This window comes from Tenrec ecaudatus, chromosome 4 (genome assembly GCF_050624435.1).
Source record: "Tenrec ecaudatus isolate mTenEca1 chromosome 4, mTenEca1.hap1, whole genome shotgun sequence".
NCBI classification, from domain to species: Eukaryota; Metazoa; Chordata; class Mammalia; order Afrosoricida; family Tenrecidae; genus Tenrec; species Tenrec ecaudatus.
This window is the reverse complement of record NC_134533.1, coordinates 139,899,131-139,922,973: the sequence shown is the minus strand read 5'-3', so window position 1 is coordinate 139,922,973 and position 23,843 is coordinate 139,899,131. Positions and strand designations below refer to the sequence as shown.

At 46.7% G+C, this 23,843-nt stretch overlaps 1 protein-coding gene across 1 annotated transcript in view; it reads left to right on the top strand.

Annotated features, from left to right (window-relative positions):
- Positions 1–23,843, top strand: part of CLSTN2 (calsyntenin 2) — a 444,486-nt gene that overhangs the window by 254,659 nt on the left and 165,984 nt on the right. The window contains exons 3-4 of the mRNA XM_075547855.1: positions 18,939–19,134; positions 19,968–20,176. Of these exons, the coding sequence (XP_075403970.1) occupies positions 18,939–19,134; positions 19,968–20,176 (405 nt within the window). The remainder of the gene's footprint in view (positions 1–18,938; positions 19,135–19,967; positions 20,177–23,843) is intronic.

Below are 23,843 nucleotides of genomic sequence, written 5' to 3'. Positions count from 1 at the left end.
TTTTTCTTTTTTCAATCATTTTATTGGGGGCTCATACAACTCATATCACAATCCATGCATCCATCCTTTGTGTCAAGCACATTTGTGCATTTATTGAACAAGGCTACTTTTCATGACCAAAAAGCAATCAAATCCAAACGCACTGCCATTGAGTCCATTTCTATTCACAGCATCCCAACAGGACAGGGTGGAATAGCTCCTGTGGCATTTTGAGACTGTGACTCTTTATGGAAGTAGAAAGCATCATCTCTGTCCCATGAAGCAACTGCTGGTGCTGAACAGCTGAGCTTACTACGGTTGGCAGACCACCTTGTAACACCACCGTGTAACCCACTACACCACCGAGGCTCCTGCCTTCATCACATATGACCCCAATATACTGCCTTTTCTTCTAGTCCAACTCTTAGAGACCCTACAAGACAGAGGAGCACCATGCTTTGAGTTTCTTAGGCAGCAAATCTTTGTGGAAGCGGGAAGCCTCCTTTTTTGCCTACACAGCACTTAATGTGTTTGAACTGTTGACTTTGCAGTTTGCAGTCCAAAGCATAACCTGCTAAACCACGAGGAGTCCTTCTTGACAGATAGAGACCTGTGATTTTCCTTAATTTGCAGTGTCATTGTCAGGTTTGGGTAGTAGGGCGACGCTGGGTTCATAAAAAGATTTTTTTTCTTTTTTTACATTTTATTAGGGACTCATACAACTCTTATCACCATCCATACATATACATACATCAATTGTGTAAAGCACATCCATACATTCCCTGCCCCAATCATTCTCAAGGCATTTGCTCTCCACTTAAGCCCCTTGCATCAGGTCCTCTTTTTTTGTTCCCCTCCATCCCCTTTTCCCCCTCCCTCATGTGCCCTTGGTAATTTATACCTCGTTATTTTGTCATATCTTGCCCTATCCGGAGTCTCCTTTCCCCCCTTCTCTGCTGTCCCTCTCCCAGGGAAGAGGTCACATGTGGATCCTTGTAATCAGTTCCCCCTTTCCAACCCACTCACCCTCCACTCTCCCAGCATCGTCCCTCACACCCTTGGTCCTGAAGGTATCATCCACCCTGGATTCCCTGTACCTCCAGCCCTCGTATGTACCAGTATACAGCCTCTGCCCTATCCAGCCCTGCAAGGTAGAATTCGGATCATGGTAGTTGGGGGGAGGAAGCATCCAGGATCTGGGGGAAAGCTGTGTTCTTCATCGGTACTACCTCGCACCCTAATTAACCCATCTCCTCTCCTAAACCCCTCTATGAGGGGATCTCCATTGGCCGACACTTGGGCCTTGGGTCTCCACTCTGTACTTCCCCCTTCATTTAATATGGTATATATATACATATACATATATACACATACATACACACACTTATATCTTTTTTTTTTTTTGCATGATGCCTTATATCTGGTCCCTTGGCACCTCGTGATCGCACTGGCCGGTGTGCTTCTTCCATGTGGGCTTTTTTGCTTCTGAGCTAGATGGCCGCTTGTTCACCTTCAAGCCTTTAAGACCCCAGACACTATCTCTTTTGATAGCCGGGCACCATCAGCTTTCTTCACCACATTTGCTTATGCACCCATTTGTCTTCAGCGATCCTATCATGGAGGTGTGCAGTCAATGATATGATTTTTTGTTCTTTGATGCCTGGTAACTGATCCCTTTGGGACCACTCGATCACACAGGCTGGTGTGTTCTTCCATGTGGACTTTGTTGCTTCTGAGCTAGATGGCCGCTTGTTTATCTTCAAGCCTTTAAGACCCCAGTCACTATCTCTTTTGATAGCCGGGCACCATCAGCTTTCTTCACCACATTTACTTGTTCACCCACTTTGGCTCCAGCCGTTGTGTCGGGAGAGTGAGCATCATAGAGTTCCAATTTAATAAAAGAAGGTATTCATGCATTGAGGGAGTGTTTGAGTAGAAGCCCAAGGTCCTTCCGCCACCTTAATACTTGACCTATAAATATAGACACATAAAGAGCTAGGAGTCAAAGGGCATTCATGGAGGTCTAGACAAAGACATGTACATGCAAATATATATAGGAGGATGGGGAAATAGATCTATGTGTCTATATTTATAGGTCATAAAAAGATTTTTTTAATGTTCCCCTCATAGTTTCTAAAAATAACCCTTTAAGTATATTATGGAACTCACTGATTAAACCATCTAGGCATGGTGGCTTAAAGAAAAATGTTTCCCTCTGTGGGAAGGTCTATTTAAATAAAATATTTAAGTTCTTTAATATATGATTAAGTACAAGTAGATTTTTTTTAATGACTTACTCTAGCTTTACTCTGGTCTCTTTGTAACTACTTAATTTTAGATATTTCTTAATTTATAATATATGCATTGAAAGGTATACATTCTCCAAAAGTACTGATTTTACCATGTGACTCAAATTATGATAGGTAGTATTGTCTTTCAGTTTGAAACTTTCTAATTTGTCATTCAGTTTCTTCATTGATCGCTGCATTATTTAAAAGTATATTATTTAATTTCCAAATAGCTGGGAATTTTCTACATATCGTCTGGCTAAATGTTAGTGGTTTCCAGTTTAATTCTATTGAGGCTCCTGGGTAGTGCAATCTAATACTAACTTAAATGTTGGTGGTTTAGTTAGTCCCACAAGGCAATGGGATTGAGTTTTTGCTTCTGTTTTTTGGGTAGGTGAAAACTTGCTCTGTATAATTTCAACCCTTTTCATTGATTAGAACTTGTTTTGTGGCACAGACTGTGGTCTCTGAGGACATTACATGTGTAGTTGAAAATGAATACGTACTCCACAGTTGACTGAATTGTTCTATAAATATCAGTTAGGGCAAGGTGGCTGGTAGCATTTAGATTATTTATGACTTTATTGATTGCTTCTGTCTTGTTCTGTCAACTCCCGAGAAAGCAGTGTTAATAATCACCTACTAAGATTGTGGAATTGCCTAATCCTTTAACTTTATCAATTTTGCGTCATGTATTTTGAGGCTCTATTATCAGGTGTATAAACTCATAACTTATAATTTCTTTCTTTCTATTTTTTTTAGATTGTGCTTGTTCCAAAATTCAAATATTGGAGTTATCTCAGGGTTGGTCTCTATTGTCTTTCCCCTTAAGAATAGGTCATCTTTTCCTAAACCTTTCTATGTAAGTTTGGATAAGCCTGGGCATTTGCAACATCATTTTGAGAAGACTCTGGGTTGATATGTCTGTGTTACCTGTATGTCTTCACTTGGAGTTAATTTAGTGAAGCTCAAACTGAAAACTCTCTTGCCTGCAGAAGGTGTCAATTCAGTTCTCAGCTTACACAGTCTCCCGCCTCGCCCACACATGCGCTCTGCTGGGGTGGAGTTCCCCTTGCGTGGTTCACTTCTATTTGAGACTCCCTTCTCAAACGCCAACTGTGAGGGTCACCTCAGGCTTCCCCCCACCCCACCGCTAGTTCCTATGACCAGAAAAGCAAAATGTTTGATCAGAGTTTTAAGAAGCTATCTGATATTGTGACATGGTAAGGTACAGTGGGTGAAGTGTAGGGCTGCTAACCGCAAGGTCAGCAGTTCAAACCCCCCTCGGGAGACAGATGAGGTGAGATGTTCTCCTTCTGTACAACGTTAGATGCAGTCTCAGAAACAGGGAAGTCCTCCTCTATCCTGCAGGGTCACCCTGAGCTGGCAGTGAGTTTCACCTATTTTACACCACATGCTGACGACCTTTATCTTCAGCATACAGGCTCAGAAGTAGAAATCTTACCTCCTGCTACTGGCATCCTTCAGGTTTTCATTCCCTCACATTTGTCTATTTTTAATCACTTCCCAGAGCCCTTCGGTACGTGGGGTGGACATATTTTTGCAGTTTATGAGATTATTGCAAGCAGGTCAGTATGCTAGGAGTAGAATGGCCGCAGTACTTTCCCCAGGTGCCTTTTATAACCCTAAATTTTCCATTTTACCTTTGAGGAAAAACTAAGCACAGTACATTACATTTGGCATGAATTTGAATTATTCCAGTTAGAAATAGTCCAATTAAAATATGGGTATTATCTGACATGTGAAATTTAACATAAGTTAATACTTCTCACCCCAATGCTTACATTTTTCTTTATAAAGAATTACACGTCTTCATTTCTAGCAACTGTGGATTATAAATTTGAATCCTATTGCCAAAAGACTTCTACCTTAGCTGATATTCAGTAAAAGACATTTGCCACTGCACACATGTGACTCACCGTGTGATTATTTTATTATTCAGTGCTACTAAGATTTTAAAACATTCCATGATAATGGCATTCAAGCCGTCATTAGAAGGCAATGCTAACCCAGGGCCAGACACACAGCCCTTTACGAACTCGAGCTGAACTGGCCGACTCTCCTGAGAAGGCTGGGTGGACTCTGTCTGTACTTGCTGCTGTCCTGAGGAGCTCGTTGGAGGAAGCACTCCGTGCTAGGAAATGAACATCAGCCTGAAAGCAGAAGCATTTCACAGTGATGATAGAGCACATTCTTCCCAACTCACATGGATTTCTAAGGGAAAAGTCGTGTTCAATGAGATGTTATGAATTATGTAGAGTGGCACTGTCCACAGGAGCATAATTCAAGCCACATACATGATTGTGTATTTTCTAGTAGCCACATTAAAAGGGTAAAAAGAAACAGGTGGAATCAATTTTAATAATGTACTTTATCAAGCCTAATATATGGCTTCAACAAGCTATCAAGTAAACATTTATTAATAAAATAGTTTGACATTCTTTTACTTAACAGTCCTTCAGATCCAGTGTGTAGTTTACATTTATGACACACCCCAATCTAGACAATGAATTTTCACAAGAGACACTTCCTCTGTAGTAGAGACCATATAATGTAGAGTTGAAATGTTGTTACTCTAATCATACTTTTAAAAGTTTTATAATAACTGAATTATGTATTAGCTCTTGCACTTAAATTTAGACTGATAAAATTCCAGTTTACTTCCTCAACTGAATGCTGCACTAGTTGCATGTCTGGTGCTCAAGAGGCAGCCTGTGGCTCGTGGCTTCCACATTGGAAGTTGCAGAATAAGGAGGCAAGTTTTTGTTTACTCAGCAAGTCCTCTTTTGAAGGAAGACTTTCACCCTGTCCTTATCCAAGGCCTTAAAAACACTATAGATGAGGAAACTCACGATGGAGCTTATATATATATGTATCACTGCCGTCTTGCTGACTCCAAGTCATAGAGACCCTTTGGGACAGAGTCGGGTCTGTGAAGCTCTCAATCTGTAAGGGAGCAGACTGTCTCATCTTTCTCCTGAGATTCAAGCTGCTAACCATGTGGTGAGCAATCCAATTTGTAACCCACTGCACTGTAAGAACTCCGTGTATAATATATATATATGTGTGTGTGTATTTGTACATATATTTTTATAGAGGGACATATCATATAATTAGTCTATGGATGGATGTATATATGTTCATACAGACATACATATGCATATATTTAATTGAATGGGAGCAAAAAGAGCCTTGGCATAGCGTCTGACTGATTCATGCAGCCCGATGCAGAACCAGGATTTTGGGGGAGTACGTAAGACCCCAGTTTGGACACTAAGACATACAGACAAATCAGAGAATTTTCCTCTTTGTCATGATCTGACTAATGTCATTTGAAAATTAGTCCATCCTTGGGTCCTTGCTATTCAGCACTACATCTTATGGACACAGCAGCCCTCAGCAAACAAATACTCTGAATTGTGTGCTGGGACGCAGAGCTCCTGTTTCTGAAACCTGAACCTAAGCTGCTGGAGGGGGAGGACTGAGTCTTAGGTCTCTGGGAACCCGAGCATCAGCCTGGGGGAGGTCGATGCGTAGCAAACATTTTGTTGAAGGGCTATCTGTCACGGCCATGTGAAAAAGAAAGCTCAGTGGTCACTCCTTCAACTCTAACTCACGTCCCAGCTCATGGGGACCCTGTGTGGGTCCCAGTAGAACTGTGCTCCTCCAGAAGCACACCTCCAGACCTTTCTTCCACGGTGCCTCTGGTGGACTCCCCCACCAGCCTTTCCGTGAGCAGCCGAGCGAGCACGTGGACTGGTGGCAGCAGCAGGGGCTCTGGAACTGCCGTCAAGATCCATTCGGCATCCTCACCGCGGGGCTCGTACACGTTTGCTGCCAGACGTACAATAACGTGAATGTCGCAATACATTGGATTCACATGAGTTTGTGCCTTTCCAGTACATAAAAAGTTATGTTCACACCCCACTCCAGTATGATAGAATTATGAAAACATTTGAAATAATGTGAGAATTTTCCAAATGTGACACACAGACTCGAAATGAGCGTGATGAGCGTGTGCGGTGGAAAAATGGCCCCAGTAGACATGCCCGATGGCAGTTGGCACTAGCCTTAACTTATAGTAGTGTCGTCTCTGCCGAGCATAGGGCAGACCCCAGCAAAATGGGGCACGCTGCCCGGGCCGTCTTCCCTCTCCTCGGTACTTCGACAGCTATGGAGTCGGAGGTAGCCCAGGGCTCCAGATGACGATGACGGAGCACGCCTGACCGAGCTGGCACGCAGCACCTACGGCAGCCCAGGAGACCCTTTCAATTCATACCAAGGATCTTGACCCCCATTTGACAGGTCTCCATTCCTGCATGCTAGTGGAAAAAGAACTTATTCTAACTTGGTAATTGGCTCCAATCCAGGGTGTTTTCAAACACTTTGGATTTAAAACATCCTCTTGCAAAGATGAAGTATTCAGATAATCTCAACCAAGGCACTCTCCCACCTTCATCTTTTCATCCGATTATAAACCAAACAAGCAAACCAACCAGCCATTGCCCTGAGGGGATCCCCACTCATCTTGACCCCAAAGGACTGAGCAGAGCTGCCCCCCAGGTTACTTACTTACATCCGTAGCCCTGATGGCATGTGTAATAGGTCTTTGTGTGGGGCTGCTCACCAGAGGTGAGCAGTTTGAAACCACCAGCCGCTCCTTGGAAGAGAAACGAGACTTGGCGCTCTCCGAAGCATTTATAGTCTTGGAGAGCCGGGAGGCTTGTTGTGCTCTAGCTTGCCAAGCCACTGAGTCAGCCCGTCAACTGACTGGGCAGCAGTGGGTGCGAGTTCCATCTTTACAGAAGCATCCTTCTCCCAGGAGTAACTCAGCTAGCCCGCGGGCACCTCACTACAGCACCACCTGGATCCTTCACCCGCTTACACCTGGCGTGGACATCAGGATCAACCAGCAGTGAAGCCAGCAGCGGGACTGACAGTCCAAGCAGACCCAGGCCAGAAGGTACTGGAGGACAGCACCGACTGATGTGCTGGCTTCCCCCAGATGGGCTGCAAGAATGCCACGAACAAGCTTTACACAAATCACTCAGCCCGGTTCCCAACATAATACACGACTAGTTTTAAAAGCTCCATTCTGATGGTCATTTGGTGGCTACAATAAGGAAGAAGATGTCTCCCCCCACGCCCCCATTTCATAGATGTGAAAACGAGGCATGGGGCCTGGAGATAGTTAACATTTCCATGGTTGCAAAGAAAGTGGAAAAGTCAACGTTCCAACTAAGGTGTTGCTAACTCTTAAGCAACCTGGATGGTGTAAGAGCCGAGTGCTTGACGGTTATTCCGAAGGTTGGTGGTTTGAACCCACCAGTGTCTCTGTGGGAGAAGGACCGAGAGACATGCTTCCAGAAAGGTTATGCTCAAGGGAAGCCTATGGGGCAGGTCGCATCTGTCACATGGGGCCGTTGTGAATTATATGCAGGTTGACGGCACCCACAGCATCAAGGGCTGAGCTGCCCCACCTTGCCATAGAAGCTGGAAATGCCACTGAGAAGAGAGCAGTGGGTGTGGCAGTGTCTGTGGGACAAGGTGCTCGTCTCAGCAGTGTTGTTTGGGTTGACTTGTCTTCCTTTTTGCAGCGTCCACATTCGTTTGACTACATGACACCAAATAACTGACTCCACAAGTGTTCAGAAGGGTTGGAGATGGACGGTTCCATCACCATTTGTGTTCTCACACGCCCGGCACAGTTACCTCTTAACCTAATCCCACGGCTTTATCGCACTGCGCTCTGTCCAGCTGCCTTTTCTGCTGCAAAGACAGAGTGACTTTGCTGATTTATCCAGGCTCCGCACATAGAGCCACGCAGACGCTTGCACTAAATAAACACTCAATTAAGGTGAACGGCGGTGAGTTTTAGAAATTACTGCCATTTTCCACTGCCCTCTCACTGTACTATTTATGCCCAGGGAAGGTTTGCTAAGAAGAGGAACACAGAAAGTGTTTTGAACTGCCAGCCTTTTGAGTCTAGAACCACTGCACATTATTCAGACCAAATGACCTGTTAGTATCTCTTTGCTCTCTACTTGGTCTAATTATGACTCCCTGAGCTATGGGGATCTTTCCAGTTCTCTCCGCTGATTTATACGTTGTTACGTCATGCATGCAGTCAGCAGATACTGCCTAAGGAAGGAAAATATACTGTCGTTATTGTTTTTTCAACAATATCATAACTGTGCCCTATTAATCTTCCAAAAAGAGGGACTTTGATCTTGGCACAATTCTTTAAGAAAGGTGGCACTTTAAACATAAGAATACAAGTTATTTGGCTCAATACTAAGTCAGCAGAAAGCGATAAAGGGTGCCATCCCTTTGGTTACTAATGGAAACGAGAAGCCAGTATGCATGCAGCTGCTTGCAGACCGGAAGGCTGGAGTCTAATTACAGTCATAAAAAGTAGATAAACCTTTATGCTTTCTAAAAACCCCTTCACAGTTAGGATGTGATTTCGGCCTCATGCTGAAAGCCTAGTTCTAAGAAAATGAAATGTGGGGCGCACCGAGGGTCACACAGCAGAGGAGAGTAGAGATGGGATTCAAACCAATGTCTTCCACCTGCCAAGCCCAAGCCCCCTCCTGCCACCTGGACATGTGAGGGACCACTCAAAGCAGCTACCCACAGGAGCCCCTCCTCTTACGTTTTCTAATTTTGAAAACTCTAGATTTTTATCTAAAGTGGTAGGATTTACAGTATTAAAGTCTGCCTTTTTTTAAGTTTAGATTTATACCTTAGTTCAGCTCCAATTGGACTTTCTGGGCATGCGTGCCTCTCGGTATACTTAGCATTTGGCATTTCCCATTCCACTGTCCTTGCTGGGGCCCGTGATGCCATGTCGAGGTGGACAGCATACCCTGCACCTGGCCTCCATGCAGCAGTCTGGCAGTGTAGCAGTATGTCCCGGCACACAGGTTATCATGTGTGGTGCGGAGGGACGTGACGCATCTGGAGGAGCAAGCTTGATGAGACCCAGCATTTCCTCCAGCAAGGAGCAGGGCCAGGCCCGTTGTGTCCTCGGGGAAGACAGGCTGCGTGTTTGGGCCACAGTGTTTCTCAAGCGAGTGCTCTAGCCATTTGGGCCAGGATGGTTCTGGCTCTCTGCAGGACAGGCCAGCTCACGTCTCTGCCTCTTGCCCAGTCAAGGCTGCTGGCAGCTGCCAGTCACTGATGAGCAAAACCAGACACACATGCACGTCCCACCCTCGACCCTCCCAGGGAGAGCCCTCGGGCGACTCTGTGGTCACTGGTCAAGGATCTTCTGGGGGGCGGGGAATGATGTGTAAGCTGTGACTGAGAAGTGGGAGGTGCTTTAATGAGCCAGATCATTTGTCAGGGATACATGTGACATGCATAGTATTAAAATAGTTATAAGACTGAAATATTTCCATATTTTGCCTTTTCAGTTGGCAAACAGGAACAAAGAGTTTGCCGAGAGCATGTGTTTTGTCAGCAATATAATGTGAGTGAGAAGAGTGATTGATTACTTCATGCCAGGTTCGGACTGCGTTAGACCCTTTGAATCTGTCAGTTCAATCCTCCCAATGACCCTGCGAACTCTAAAAACCAACCCACCCCATCCAGTCAGATCCAGTGTGTAGTGATGCTAAATACGGTTTCCAAGGTGTTTAATTTTCGTAGAAGCAGACAGCCTCATCTCTACAACGCCACCCCTCCCGTCCCCCCTCCAGACTGGTTGCAGGTTTAAACAACTGACCTTGTAGTTAGCAACTTAACGCTTACCACCAGGCAGCACCACCTGGGGACCTTAATGATTCTGAGTTAACTTATTAAGATGATTACACTTTATAGATGAGGAAACCAAAGCACAGACAAGTTAATAACTTTTCCAAAATCACAATCACTGAGATAGGATTTGGAGGCAGGTAATCTGGCTGTAGGACAAATTTTAATTATCCATGGGACTCCTTGGGGAAAGATCTGGAAATGAAGTTTCCTGCCCCCGACACCCTGTGGACAAAATCTCTCAGCGCAGTCCCCCTGCTGTGAGACAGAGCAAAAGCGCTGAGCTGCTCAGAGGGTTGGAGCCTGGGAGGAGTGTTGAGTTGTAATCTGGCCATTCTCACACAGGAGTTTCCCAGGTGGAAACTGGTTGTTGGTACATGAGACTGAGCAGCAGTTCACAAGCCTTTTGGTCTCATGACCCCTTTACACTGTTACACATGATTAAGGATGTTGTTTAGGCGAATGACATCTATTCACATGCACTGTATGAACTGAAACAGAAACAGAGAAACTGTCAGATGCTTCTCTCTCAAGCTACTTAAAATAACACGAGTAAAGGCATTACAGGTGAACATATATGCTTTCACAGAAAATGAATTTTCCAAAAAAAGTTAGCAACAAGAGTGGCTTTGCTCACACTTTCTGCAATCTCATGAATCTCCACTTTCTTACAAGGCAGCTGGATCCTCGTCTGCCTGTTTCTGCTCAGTGTTGTGTATGTTGTTGGGATCGAAGTGTCTGAGGAAAACCTGGCCGCACACAATATGTCGTAGGCAGGGAGAGGATTGTTTAATAGCCCTTTCAGAAAAAAAATAAGACCTATTCTCTGATACTACACCAGAACTCAACAATAGTTTCTTCAAGGTCAATTACAGTAAAAGAATCTGAAATCAACTGAATGAATTCTCCTTAACCTATGACACTTGGAACGGATCTGTCGCCCACGCGGGCCTGTGCAGCGTTATGCAGATCTGGAAGGTATTGGTTCCTTGTTAGTTCCTGAATGGTGCAAACGGTTAAGGGCTGTGCTGCTGTGGTAGGTGCTTAATTTCACGTCAATTTGATATACAGAAGTGCAGGGATGGTGTTCAACCTGTCAGTCAGGTCAGCCTGATGATGACTCCTTGAAGGTGTGGCCTTCCAATAAGGAAGGTCCTGTGAGCCTCGTCCTCTCTGTCTACCTTCACCTTGCTGCTGGCGGGCCCCTCTGAGACCTGTCAGAGCCCTGGGATGCTTCCTCCATCATTGGATACACAAGACAGTGTACTCACCAGCCTGTGATCTTCCAGCATTCTGCATCATTGCATGTGTCTGTGTGAGTCAGAAGAGGGCCTTATGGATTAATATCAGACTTATGAACTAGTATTGGACTTATGGACTCGATCTGGACTGGGCTGGGATGTTTGCTTGGTACATAATTACATCTTGATATACAGCTCTCTCTTACACGTATATGACTGTCACTGGGTTTGTTTATCTAGTCAACACAGCCTAACACAACTACTAACCTAATGGTTGGAGGTTTGGATTTCTTTAGATGTGCCTTGGAAGAGAGTCTGGGTGATCTATGTCAGCACTGTCACAGCCATTGAAACCCTGTGCATGGTTCTGCTCTGTGGCACATACAGGGCTGCCATGGATGTGCACAGACCTCATAGAGACTTGGCTTATTGGCAAGCATATCTTCCAAAAATTAACCAATGTCATCAAAAAGTTGCATCTATTAATATTGCTACCCATTCTCATCAGAAGAACATTTACATATTGATATGGTTAAATGGCAAAATCATTGTGACAGACATGAGTTTTCTGAAACTGAAAGGTTGAATGTTATCATTGGCAACAAATATTCCTCGTTCTTTTTCTTGGTATGATGGGCTCACTTTAAAAAGTCTGTGCCAATCCATCTGCCAAGTAACGGTGGTTTTCCATGAAGAAAGCACCTAGTTTGTCCCACAACCCGGATTAAACCCCACGAATGCTTCTCCTGGACACAGCCACTGTACTGCGCTGCTCGGAAGTGCTTTCTGAATACTTCCCACAAAACATCACACAAAACATGCAAAAGGCTTGTACTTACTTTTGGAGATTTAACAAGACTAATCATTTTTCCTGCATCATTATCATCCTTTTTATGTGAAATTGCCCCCTTTTCCATTTAAACGCACACCCTGTGAAGGATGCAGTTTTATCCCACTTACTGTGACATCCTCAGCGCACAGGCCAGCAAAGTTGGGAAGAAATGTGGTAAGAGTTTCGAGTCTTGAAGGTCCAGGGACTTCACTTTGAGAACCATTATCCTGACACCACCTTCGCCCAGTGAGAAGACACAGGAACAAAGAGGAAGGGGCTGGATGTTGATTCAGAGCAGTCTGGATTGTGGTCCTTGATTATCTGCTGCAAGTGGTAGCGTAGTGGTTCTGAGGTGGGCTACGATCCTCAAGGTTGGCAGTTTGAAACCACCAGTCACTCCTCCAGAAAAAGATGGGGCTTTTTACTCCCCTAAACAATCCGTCTCAGAAACCCACGAGGAAGTTCTATCTTGTTTTACAGGGTCCCTAATGAGTCAGCACTGTTCGATGGCAGCGGGTTTGAATTTTTTTTTTATATATAATTAAAGGAATTTTGGTCAACCTACTCAATCTGTCTGAGGGTTGGCTTCTTTGTCTAAAAAAGGGAATCAAAACACCCTGGTTAAGGAACCCACGAGTAGGGATAAAGCATGTATTCTAAAATAGATCTTAAAATAGTTCCTCCGAAATGGTAGGCAGGGAAATAAGCAATAGCCACAGTCATTGACTAGGGGGTTGCTGTTAAACCGAACCCCAAGTTCTTGGCCACCGAGTCATTCCGACCGCCAGCAAGTTGGCCGTGACTCCCCAGGATGCCATGTACCATAAGACCAAAAGATGCTGCCCCTCGTCACGTCACTGGGATGTGGCAGCCGCTGGCAGCCCGTCTCATACAGGGCTTCTCTTGTCCTCACTGACCCAGCAGGGTGCATTTTCTAGAAACTGGTCTTTCCTGACATGAGCTAAAGTGTCTCTGTCCTTACGTCTGAGGGGCACTCCAGTTGTATTTCTTCTGAGACTGGTTGGTCCATCTGTCTGCCAGTCTATCAATATTCGATATTTTCCCTCAGAAGTACAGTTAAAATGCATCTGTTTTTCCGGTGTGTTCGGAGGTGTGTTCCCACGGGAGAAGCTAAGGAAGCTAAGCAGAACCCATTCAACCCCGCAGGAGCTCCTACTGCGACCTAGCCTCTCAGAGGGACTCTTGGGAAAGTTGAATTGAGCTTCCCTAGCCTGCTCAAACCAAACCAAACTCCCTGCCACTGAGGCAGAGTTCAACTCATAGAAACCCAGTCGGGCACAGTAGAACTGCCTCTGGGGGGCGGGGTTCTGAGACCATGATTCTTCACAGCAGGAGAAAGCCTTGTCTGTCACCCATGGAGTGCCTGGTGGTTTTGGACTGCTGACCTTGAAGTTAGCAGCCCAATGCAGAACCACTATGCTACAGGACTCCTCGGGCTACAGTCAGTATGAAACGCTACCTAGATGCCCAGAAGCCTGCGCTCCCATGCAGAATCCCTGGCACGCTCAAGGCAAGCATAACGAGGACTTTGGGTAGAGGTGACATAGTGTGAGGGAGATAAGAAAGAGACGACATCAAGAAGCCCAGGAAGGAAAAGTATACTTGGAGATTGATTATGGAAGCAATTGTACAATTATGTTTGGCATGACTGAACTATGGAATGATATGATGTATGTATGTATTAAATCCCACCTGAAATTAGTTCGTATATCATGGCCTGGCCAATAAAACTGTTAGGGGGAAGAAAAAAAGAAAGAAAACATATTGCAAAGTAAAATTTTGAAATGACGTTATTCGGAAAATGTTAGATAGGAGCTTTTACTTATAAGTATACCAGCTTTTACGGCAGTCTTTTATTGCTAGTAATACATTCGAGTGGCAGGCCTTACAAAAGAGTCAGCAGAGTAATGTGTCCTGTCCCTACACTTCTTCCTCAGCGGCCCATACCAGCTCCGGTCTTAGGCTGGCTCTCCGTCTGCTGGTGCTGCTGTTACTGCTACTTGAAGTCATTTTAAGGGAAGGAAATGAAAGCTTTAGATTATTAGCATGTGTTTTACCATTGGTCTTTATGTTGCCCAAAGCCAGTATGAAATAGGATAGAAGAATGTGTCATCGATGTGCAGGACCACCGAAATTACACAATTCACATTTCACAGTTTGTGTCTGCTTATATTTCATTCTTCCCAGGATTTTTAAATGTTGCATGAAGCGAATTCATCTCTTTTCATTCCATTTCTTGAGATGCCACATTCTGCCGACAGCCCCTACCTTTGGCTGCCTGCTAAGTCAGGAAGGCCGGAAGGCCTTCGGGTGGGGAGGCAGCCTGAGCTTTCCTTTCTGCAGGTCTCTGCAGAAAGAGAGCCTGGCTGGTAGAGAGAAGTTGTGTGCATGGGGTTCCATGGTTGGTGCTGTTTCTGAAGACACCTCTGCCTTCTTGCTGCACTCAATGTAAGTTAGAATGTGCGCCAACGTACGGTCTCCAGAGGCTGTTAAGACCCCAACCTACTCAGTTTAGACACAGCCCCTTTGCTGTGTGCTAAGTGTCTATCTTGTGGTCTACCTATATGTAGAGAGGTTTCTGGAATTCTGTGCTTCTGGGACATTACCGTGTGCATAGGGCCAACAAATAAAGGTGTTTATTCCATTGGCTGTCCTTGTTACACGCTGTTGAGATAGTTCCAGCTCGCAGCAATCCTGTGCAGCAGAGCGCCGCACTGTGCACCCTGCGCCGTCCTCAATCCCACAGTCGCAAACCCACAGTGTTGACTCCACTGTGTCAATCCTGTGCACAGCAGAGCGCCGCACTGTGCACCCTGCGCCGTCCTCAATCCCACAGTCGCAAACCCACAGTGTTGACTCCACTATGTCAATCCGTTCCCACAATCGCAAACCCACAATCACTGTGGGTTTAAGGGAGTTGTTGACTCCACTGTGTCAATCCGTCTCATTGAGGGCTCTCCTTTCTCACTGATGCTCGACTTTACAAAGAGTGACGTCTTCCTCCAGGCTTAGTTCCTCCAGATAACATGTCCATCATATGAGAGATGAAGTCTTGATTATACAGTTACAAAGCATCCCAAGATGGCAACAGCAGAGCATTGCCCCAATTTCAGGGCCCTTCTGAGCATGGGGTCCCACATGGCCTCATGAGCCCCAGACCCAAGAAGTCAGCTGGGTCCCCATTACCTGTGCTCCTGTCACCCCGGTCCCCTGAAGTCTCCAAACACTCCATGCTCCTTCCTGCTGCGGGGCCTTGAAGGCATGTTTCCACCTCTACCTGAGACATGACTCCAGTTCTCTGTGGGCTGGGCATCGCCCTCACTCCCTCCCTACAGTCTCGGCTCATCATCACAACCACAGGGATGCCTTCCAGGCCTTGCCTGACCAGGGCAGCAGTCTCTTAGCACCATGTCACTTTCCTCATATGGCATGTCTCACTGTCTGAATTATCTAGTTTTGCTATCCCATAAATACCATCAGTGGGTGCCATTAACAAATAAACAACAAATTATCTCACACTTTAGGAGGCTCGACATCTGAGTTAAGATGGCAACTTTAGGCAAAGTATTCCTTAGCTATCCACGAGTCTTGAGTTCAATCATTCCTGGGGTCTGGCAGGTTCTCAGCACAGGGAACCTGGGCCCAAATGCTTCCTCCACTCCAAAGTCTTCTTATTTGATGGCAGTCAAGTCTCTCCATCTCTGCTCACTGTTTAATCTCTAGTATATATCAGGAGGAATTGAACCAAGATACACTCTAATCCTATAGATTGTGCCCTGCCCCAGTAACATAAGCGCCTATAATCCCACCTCATCGACATGAAAGAGTTTAGGGTGTACAGCATCTAGGATAATTACATCAGATCACAAAAGGATAATTGCATAATACTGAGTATCAGGGCCTAGTCAAGCTGACATATATTTGGGGAGATGCAATTCAATCAGTGGTACTCAGAAGCACTATTCTTCACTTATGTATTTGATTATCCGATTGTTTACTTCCCTCCCCTACTGACGTTCCATGGACACTTAGGCTAGATTTGGTTTGGTTTGGTTTCACCATGGTAGGTAGGACCCTAGCAAGTACTGATGAACTTAGATGATCAAAATGATTAATAAATTAATGGATTTCTTTTTGCAACTTGAGCACTAGTGTCAGGTAAAAAATTAGGATAAGTGAGGGTGACGTGAATTTTAAGTTTTGTTCAAAGGGGGATGCATCCTGTCACTAATCATGAACATCAAGCACGCATCACACTGCCTTTGTTTACTTGCACACATCACACTGCCTTTGTTTACTTGCCTGTCTTTTCTACAAGTTACTCAAGTAATGGCCAAGTGTTTGTCCTGCCAGTCTAGTACTGGGTGCGTCTCATTCAGTCAAGGAAAATACGTTATCCTGAATGTACACTGTCTTGCCTTCCCTTTCTGTCTCCTTTTCTCTCTCTTCTTGCTCCATTTCCTCCTTCCTGCCCCCTTTACCCTGAGAAGATACCTAAGTCTTGAGAGCTACTTCTGTTGTGATCTGATGTTGTCAAGAGAAAATCACCCTCACCTATGTTTTGGTTAACTCGAATCTCCAAAAAGCAAAGACCTAATTGGCATTGTAAGCATGGTAGTGGCATCCCTGAGAATGCCTGAAATCAGACTGGGCACACAGATTGGTAATATCCATCCACATGTTGGCACCAGCATCGTGGGGCAAAATCCCAAGGAGGGTCCTTTAGAATTCCATTCACTAAACCCGAGCTCATTCAGAGCAGAAGTGAACTTGAGGATTGGGTGAAACTCATGTACCTGCCGGGAAGGCCGCAGAGCTGACCTGTCAGAATGGCAGTGCGGACATGCTGGCAATCGTGAGCAATGACAGCTTAATGGGAGCCAGCCTTCTTGTGAGAACTTGGTCCACGGGTGGGCTAGCCCATTACTCCACAACTACATTTGAGAAATGGCCAGGGGAAATGTAGTAAATCTGGAGTGTTCATAATGAAATGGAGGGTCGATGAGATAATAAAAAGCAAATGCCTAAAGGTGAGATGATCATTGATTGACCATCTTAGAAAGCATCATTAGTAAGAGATCAGAACTTGCTTCCAATATGTGAAAGGGTAAGTCTCCTGAGTGAGACTTGAATTGAAATGTGAAATGTTGGTAGTCAGGATTCCAGGCCAGGTCCTTAGAAGTTAGGGAGCTTCCCTAAAGGGGAAGGACATGCACCTGGGAGTCAGCCAAACTTGGGTTTACACCAACTTTAGCTTTGTGACCATTAGCGCAAGTAATCTCTCTCTCTCTCTCTCATTCTAAAGAACCTGCCTTGTAAGTTTGTTTGGGAAGGTTTAAGGAGACCGCCTGGGTGGAAATATGAAGCTCAGAGTGTCTACTACAGGGCAGTCAGGCAACAATGCTGCTCCATCCCCTCATCTGCTCAGCTTTGTGGAGCAGTTGGGCAGGTCCTGAGTAAAAGGGGTAAACCAAGTGAGGTACCCTGCAAGAGTACCTCCTTAAATGGTGTAGCCCAATGCTCAGCTTCTCTCACCCTAGTCTCAGCCAGGCACCTGGGACAATGTCTGAACAGGGGGTGGGGCAGGCTCCTTCTTTCAGGGTGGAAGCTCACCCCCATACCATCTCCTGGATCATCTTACATCTGATCAGCTTAGAAAATTGAGACCCATGAGACAATATCATTTGACTAAAGCCATCAGTTAATGCCTGGAAAAATTAGAAGTGAATCTAGTCCTCTGTTTTGCTTCCCTGAACTGTTTGGCCCCCACCCACATCACTTTTGCTAATCCTCACATATCACTTGATGCTAAGCCTTGTCCTTGTGGGCATCTCCACACGCTCCCTAGGAAGTCAGTAAACTCCTTGGATGCAGTCAGAATACGCAACTCCAATATTCAGAGTTCCCCAAGGCCTTTAGAAGAAGGTTTGCTTGTAGCCAGGGTTCAGTAAATATCAATGGATTGAGAAGAAGGACACGACCTCATGACTTTATAGTTATAATGCAGAGAAAGGGTTATAGCACACATTGAGCCAGCTGAACGGGAGAGGTACGTGAATTCAAGACATTCAGCTCTTTAAGAAGCTAGCTCTCCGGCTCCACAGGAACTCTGGGACTCACGCAGGCTCACATTCCATCTTTCAAAAGAGAAAATTACAGCACCAAGTGGCGCCCATTTCGCCACCACAGAAAGCGACAGAAAGAGGGGTGGGAGATGGAGGGAATAGGACTGTCAGTGTGGGATGTTTAACCAAGGTCTAGAGAAGGTGCACCAGTTGGGCTGCTGACACTTTCATCAGCAAACAAATCACCTGGGCAGCCTGTTAGAATGGGGAGTCTGCCTTAGGAAGGAAGGGCTGGGGGCTGGGAGTCTGCATTCTCAACAGCTTCCCAGGGGGTGCTGATGCTCAGTGATCACACTTGAATATCATGAGAGCCTTGCCCTTTTATCTGTTTCCTCTGTAACTATTCACCTGTGGACTTCTCCTAAGGGCAAGCGCCTTCATCTCAGACTAGGCGGCGGAAAATCAGGCAGCTCCCAACCCAATGACTCTTAGCATTTTCCACCTGGGAGGAACGGGTGACATTTCGATGCATGTCATATTTCAACTTCCCCATCCATGAAATGGATCTCCATGTTGGTCAGGGTCTTCAGGAGCAGTTTCTGGGTGGAGAATTCTATGTGTGGGGTGAGACTGCTTGGAGGCGCCATGCTTGTGAAGCTGGCTCCGTGGAAATACTGTCTTCAGTCTGCAGTCCCAGGATTCTCCCTCACTCAAGCTTCCTATCTTTCTGCAGGGGAAATCTGTGCGTTCAAGATCCATGGCCAGGAACTTCCCTTTGAGGCTGTGGTGCTCAACAAGACTTCCGGGGAGGGCCGCCTCCGGGCCAAGAGTCCCATCGACTGCGAGCTGCAGAAGGAGTACACGTTCATTATCCAAGCCTACGACTGTGGGGCCGGGCCCCGGGAGACGGCCTGGAAGAAGTCTCACAAGTGAGTGTGCTGACCCAGCTCACTTCCACTCACACAAAAACCCTTCCGCACCAGCCTGCACCAAGCACCTGTGCACACGCCCATGCTGTTTTCTATTCATGAATGTTCTACCTCCTCTTGGTCATGGACTGACTGGCTCCCATCGAGTTGGTCTCACTTCTGGCAACCACATGTGTTTCCCAGGAAAACCATGACCCCCAGGGCTTCCAATTGCTGTTTCACATAAATAGATAAACAGGACTCGCTTTGAGGTACCCTTGGGGGAATTCAAACCCCCCGGTTTTTAGTTAGCAGCCAAATGTGTACCTATCCCATCTTCAGGATCCAGTTCAGCTGTCAGTCCTTCGGGAAAGCTTTCTTTAAACAGAACCACCCCGACAGACCTCGTTGTACCATTTCCCTGGCTTTCTGCCAGGCTCTGTGCTCCTGTCACAGTGCTGTTTACTGGGAACCATTGCCACTCGCCCCTCCCGGGAGTTGATCTCAGGACCTCGTGTAGATATAAGTGATTGCATTCCTAATGCACAGAGGACTGAGTGAGCAGAGGATGCGATGAATGAGGGGAAGGGGAGAGGACCATGAGGAGACGTGGTGCCTAACGCCGGGTAACAGGGAAGGTACAGGCTAACCAAGAATGGGGAAGAGTCTCTTGGGGTGGATTTGTCTCAGAGGAGTAAGGGGAGGACAATGGGATCTCCAGCGTGACGTCTCTGTGACTGGCTGTCTAGTGGCCTCTCCACTCAGTTGGCTTGAGTCCTGAGTCAGTGTGCTGGTGTGGGACAGGAGTGTGACTCTTTCTTATGGCCACTCTGTCTTCCCATGTGTGGTCTTAGGGCTGTGGTCCATATCCAGGTGAAAGATGTCAACGAGTTTGCCCCCGCCTTCAAAGAGCCGGCCTACAAGGCGGCTGTCACAGAGGGCAGGATCTACGACAGCATCCTGCAGGTGGAGGCTGTGGACGAGGACTGCTCCCCGCAGTACAGCCAGATATGCAACTACGAGATCATTACCACGGATGTGCCCTTTGCCATCGACAGGAATGGTGAGTGTCCGGGGGGGGGGGGCTGGGGAGGCGGGGAATGAGCCCACCACCCCCACTCTGAAAGCAAGGGAGAGTTCCCAGTGCCCTTGGATGCTTGCGCTTCCTTCGCCATCCAGGTCTAGGCCATGGTGCATGGCCTCCCATGAGCAGCCACCCAGCCAGGCCTAAGCCACTCGAGCCAGCCGCAGAGACCGACTCAGTGAGTGTGTTCCGTAGAGCGCACAGTGCCACACGCAGAGCGCTGAGGGTGGGGTGGTTTTCTGGTAGAATGTTCTAGTGTCTTGCAGAAGAGAACCATGCTAACAACACAACCTAAACTAGCCCCCTTTCCCATGTAATAAGTTGGAACCTGACCCCCACCCCCACCACCTCACCACCCAATCTATTTCCTCTCCAAGCCAAAGAAGCCCTCACAGAGAAAGGGGAGGTTGAAACGTGTCTCAACCTCATCATAAATCTATTCAGGAATCTTTGGACTTCTTGCCCATCCAGTCCCTTGAGAATGTTAGCCCAAAGCAAGAACCTTCCCACGACACCTCCATCTCACCTTCCCACCACACCTCCATCTCACCTTCCCACCACACCTCCATCTCACCTTCCCACCACACCTCAATCTCAGAGCGAGTGGAAGGGAAAACAATCCTGTGGAGTCCTTTGAATAGGTCCCTTTCCCATTAGTGATGAGTTCTTTGTGGTGCAAACAACACCGCCAGGGACCCAGTCTAGGTGGCCTTGTTTGTCTGCCATTTTCAATACCTTGATTATAATCAAATGATAATTATTTGCAAGAACATTGCTTGATTATGAGAGCAGGTGGCTGTCTACTAGCCCTGGTCTCTTTTGGAAAGGGGCAAAGTACCAGACAAAGGTGCAGAAGTTGCAGCCCCTGAGAGGCAGCCACGATGCAATAACACATGAAGGGACAGGCCTGAGGACACAAGCTAGAGCGGGACTAAAAATAGGCATGGTCCCCTGGCATATGAGGCTGGCCATTGTGAAAAACATTCCATTAACGAAGTAGTTCTGAGCCTCCTGCCAACCAAGGCATCGAGGAAAATGCCACCAGTCACCTGCTGGCACATCTCCCAGTAACTTCTGAATACCCGTACTTTACCCTGTGAAGTCAACTGTATCCTGGCAACAATGGAGATTCTACCAATGATGGACGATGGAAGCCCGGGAGGCACTCTCCTTCCTGACCTCCAGTAGCTTCTCTGTCTTGGGAAATGGAACTAATTTTTCATAAACAGAAAAGACCTAAGCAGGCAGTTTCATTAGAAAATGCTAAACCACTTGGGCATTTCAATTACATAGCTGGACCGTCTAAATTCTAACTACCCAGGGTGCATAGTTATCGATGCACAAGAAAATCAGGATGAGAAATACTAGATTTGGTCCAAGCTTGGCTTAGGATTAAGAAGAGGATAATTTCAATTAGTAAAGACAATCAGACCTACTGCCTGACAGCATCTCCCACAGGCCCATAATGTACCATGGCTCACCTCGCCCACCACCCACACAGGGGTGCTCATGTGTGTGCGCACGCACATGTGTACAGCAACTGCTTTGTCCTATTCTCCTTGCGGTTTCACTTCCCCCATGTTCAACTGTGTGCTCAGTCCCCAGAGAAGCTTTGGAATTCAGGGACTGACAAGCCCTTGGTGAGTAGCAAGACCAGATCAGTGAAGAGATCTGGGATGAGGGACCAGGCTCCACTGGACCCCCTGCTCTCCTTCTGGAGGACCACATCTCAAGGAGAGATGAGATGCAAATTCCTCCATCAGAGGGTAAACTGCCCCGTCAAGAAGATAATTACTCACCTTGATGAGCCATTTTGCTAACATATGCCAATTTATTTCCCTGGCTGTCTCATTAAAAGTGAGCAATGGTCCTTTGCCAGGCCTGCGCCTTCGGTTCTGGTTTACAACTTAAGATAAAGAGGAGAGTGGGCGCTCGCAGGGAGTGTGGGCGCCGGGTGGCGAGATGCCCCAAAGCAGCTGTCCACAAGATGCAGGCAGGGCCCCCAGCAGCCACGGAGCGGCGCTAATGAGCCTCCAGCCCTTCTCCCAGGGCTCTTCCAGCTCCTTGAAGAACGTCCTTGGCGTCTAGGTCAGGGAGATGACTGCTGAGTCTGGGCCCACCCTGTGAGGTTCAGGTTCCTCTTTGCCTTCAGGTTGATGGTCTCTGGTCCCACAGCCTGCCAGGCTCTTTGCAAGGGCAGCAGGAGAGGCATGAGCTCGGACTATGTGTGAGCCCATATGTCTGACACCAATCCACAAAGTCATCCTCCTTCACACAAAACACACGCAATGATGCTGACTACAAGAGGAAAGCCGAATCAGTGAACACGTGTAAGCATCTCAGCTTGGCAGGGGTGTCCACATGGCTGCTCCAGCACCCAGGGCTGTATCAGGGTAGGTCCATGTGGCTTTTCCTCAAGGATGTCTTGCAGTAAGCAAGCCTTGTCAGCTGAAGCAGGGAACTGGCTAAGGCAGCTGCACCCTGGTCTGACCATCACAAAGCAAGAGACCCGAGAACTAGAAAGGTGAAGCTCACCGAGCCATTTATCTCTTTGCCCTTCAATTTACCCCACCTGTGTTTATCGGCCAGGTTGGCACAATGAACTTTAACTATCTCAATGTGTGTGTGGGGGGAGGGGGATAGCCCTGGTTCCATAATGGGTTATACACCACAAGGTCAAAATGACCACAAGGGAAAGGTGAGGCTGTCTACTCTGCAAGTGTTTAAAGAAACCCCAAGGGGCGGCCCTATCCTGTCATGCAGGTCCTTATGAGTAGCATGCACCTCGATGGCGGTGAGTTTGGCTGTGAGTGAGTGTACGCACGTGCACAAGAGCGAGGCCTCAGACAGTTACTGTCAAGTCCCGTTGCAACTCTGCATCAGCAGGATGGGGATGAGGTATCACACTTGTTTCATTTGGTAGAGGTGACTCTTCGCTAAACCAGTGCAAACCCCACCCTGCACAGTGTTAGAGAATGACAGCAGCGGTCTCAGTGACACTAAACTATCACTCCGATCTTGCCAAACTGTTCCGAGTGGTCTCCTGGTCTTCATGCAGCCACAGCTGACCCCTCTGGCTGTGAGAGAGCTGCTCTAGAAGCAGGAGGACTCTGAAGCTTCAGCACAGCCTTCATGTACTCGAGGGAAACGAAAACCTTTCTCTTGTATCTCACTAGGAAGTACCGCGTGCCCTCTGTGGGAAATCTGGAAAGCACAGAAAAGCATGGAGAAAAAAATCACCCCTACCTTATGCCTCCAAACATAACCACCGTTGACATTTTATACTTCTGATGGTTTCTCTATGGATTTCTAAAACAAAATCAAGATAATACCATCCTAGCCATCCTTTATCCTTTTTTCCACCTAACATTTTATCATATGTACTCCTCCGAGTCTTAAAAACACTTCAAATCACCGCTTTTGATGCTAACATTTCACACTATGCATGAAGCCCATGCCAGTTGCGTGTCAGAGGGCCGCTGTGCCCCCACGGGATTTCAATGGCGTTTGAGGAGTCGGCTTCATTCTGAGGCCCAGCCGCGTGAACTCTTGGTTGGCGTCCAAACTGCTTAGCACTTCCATTCCTCTCCATTTTCCTACCAAATTTCAGGGTGATAAACACTCCTTAGATGAGAATATTTGCATG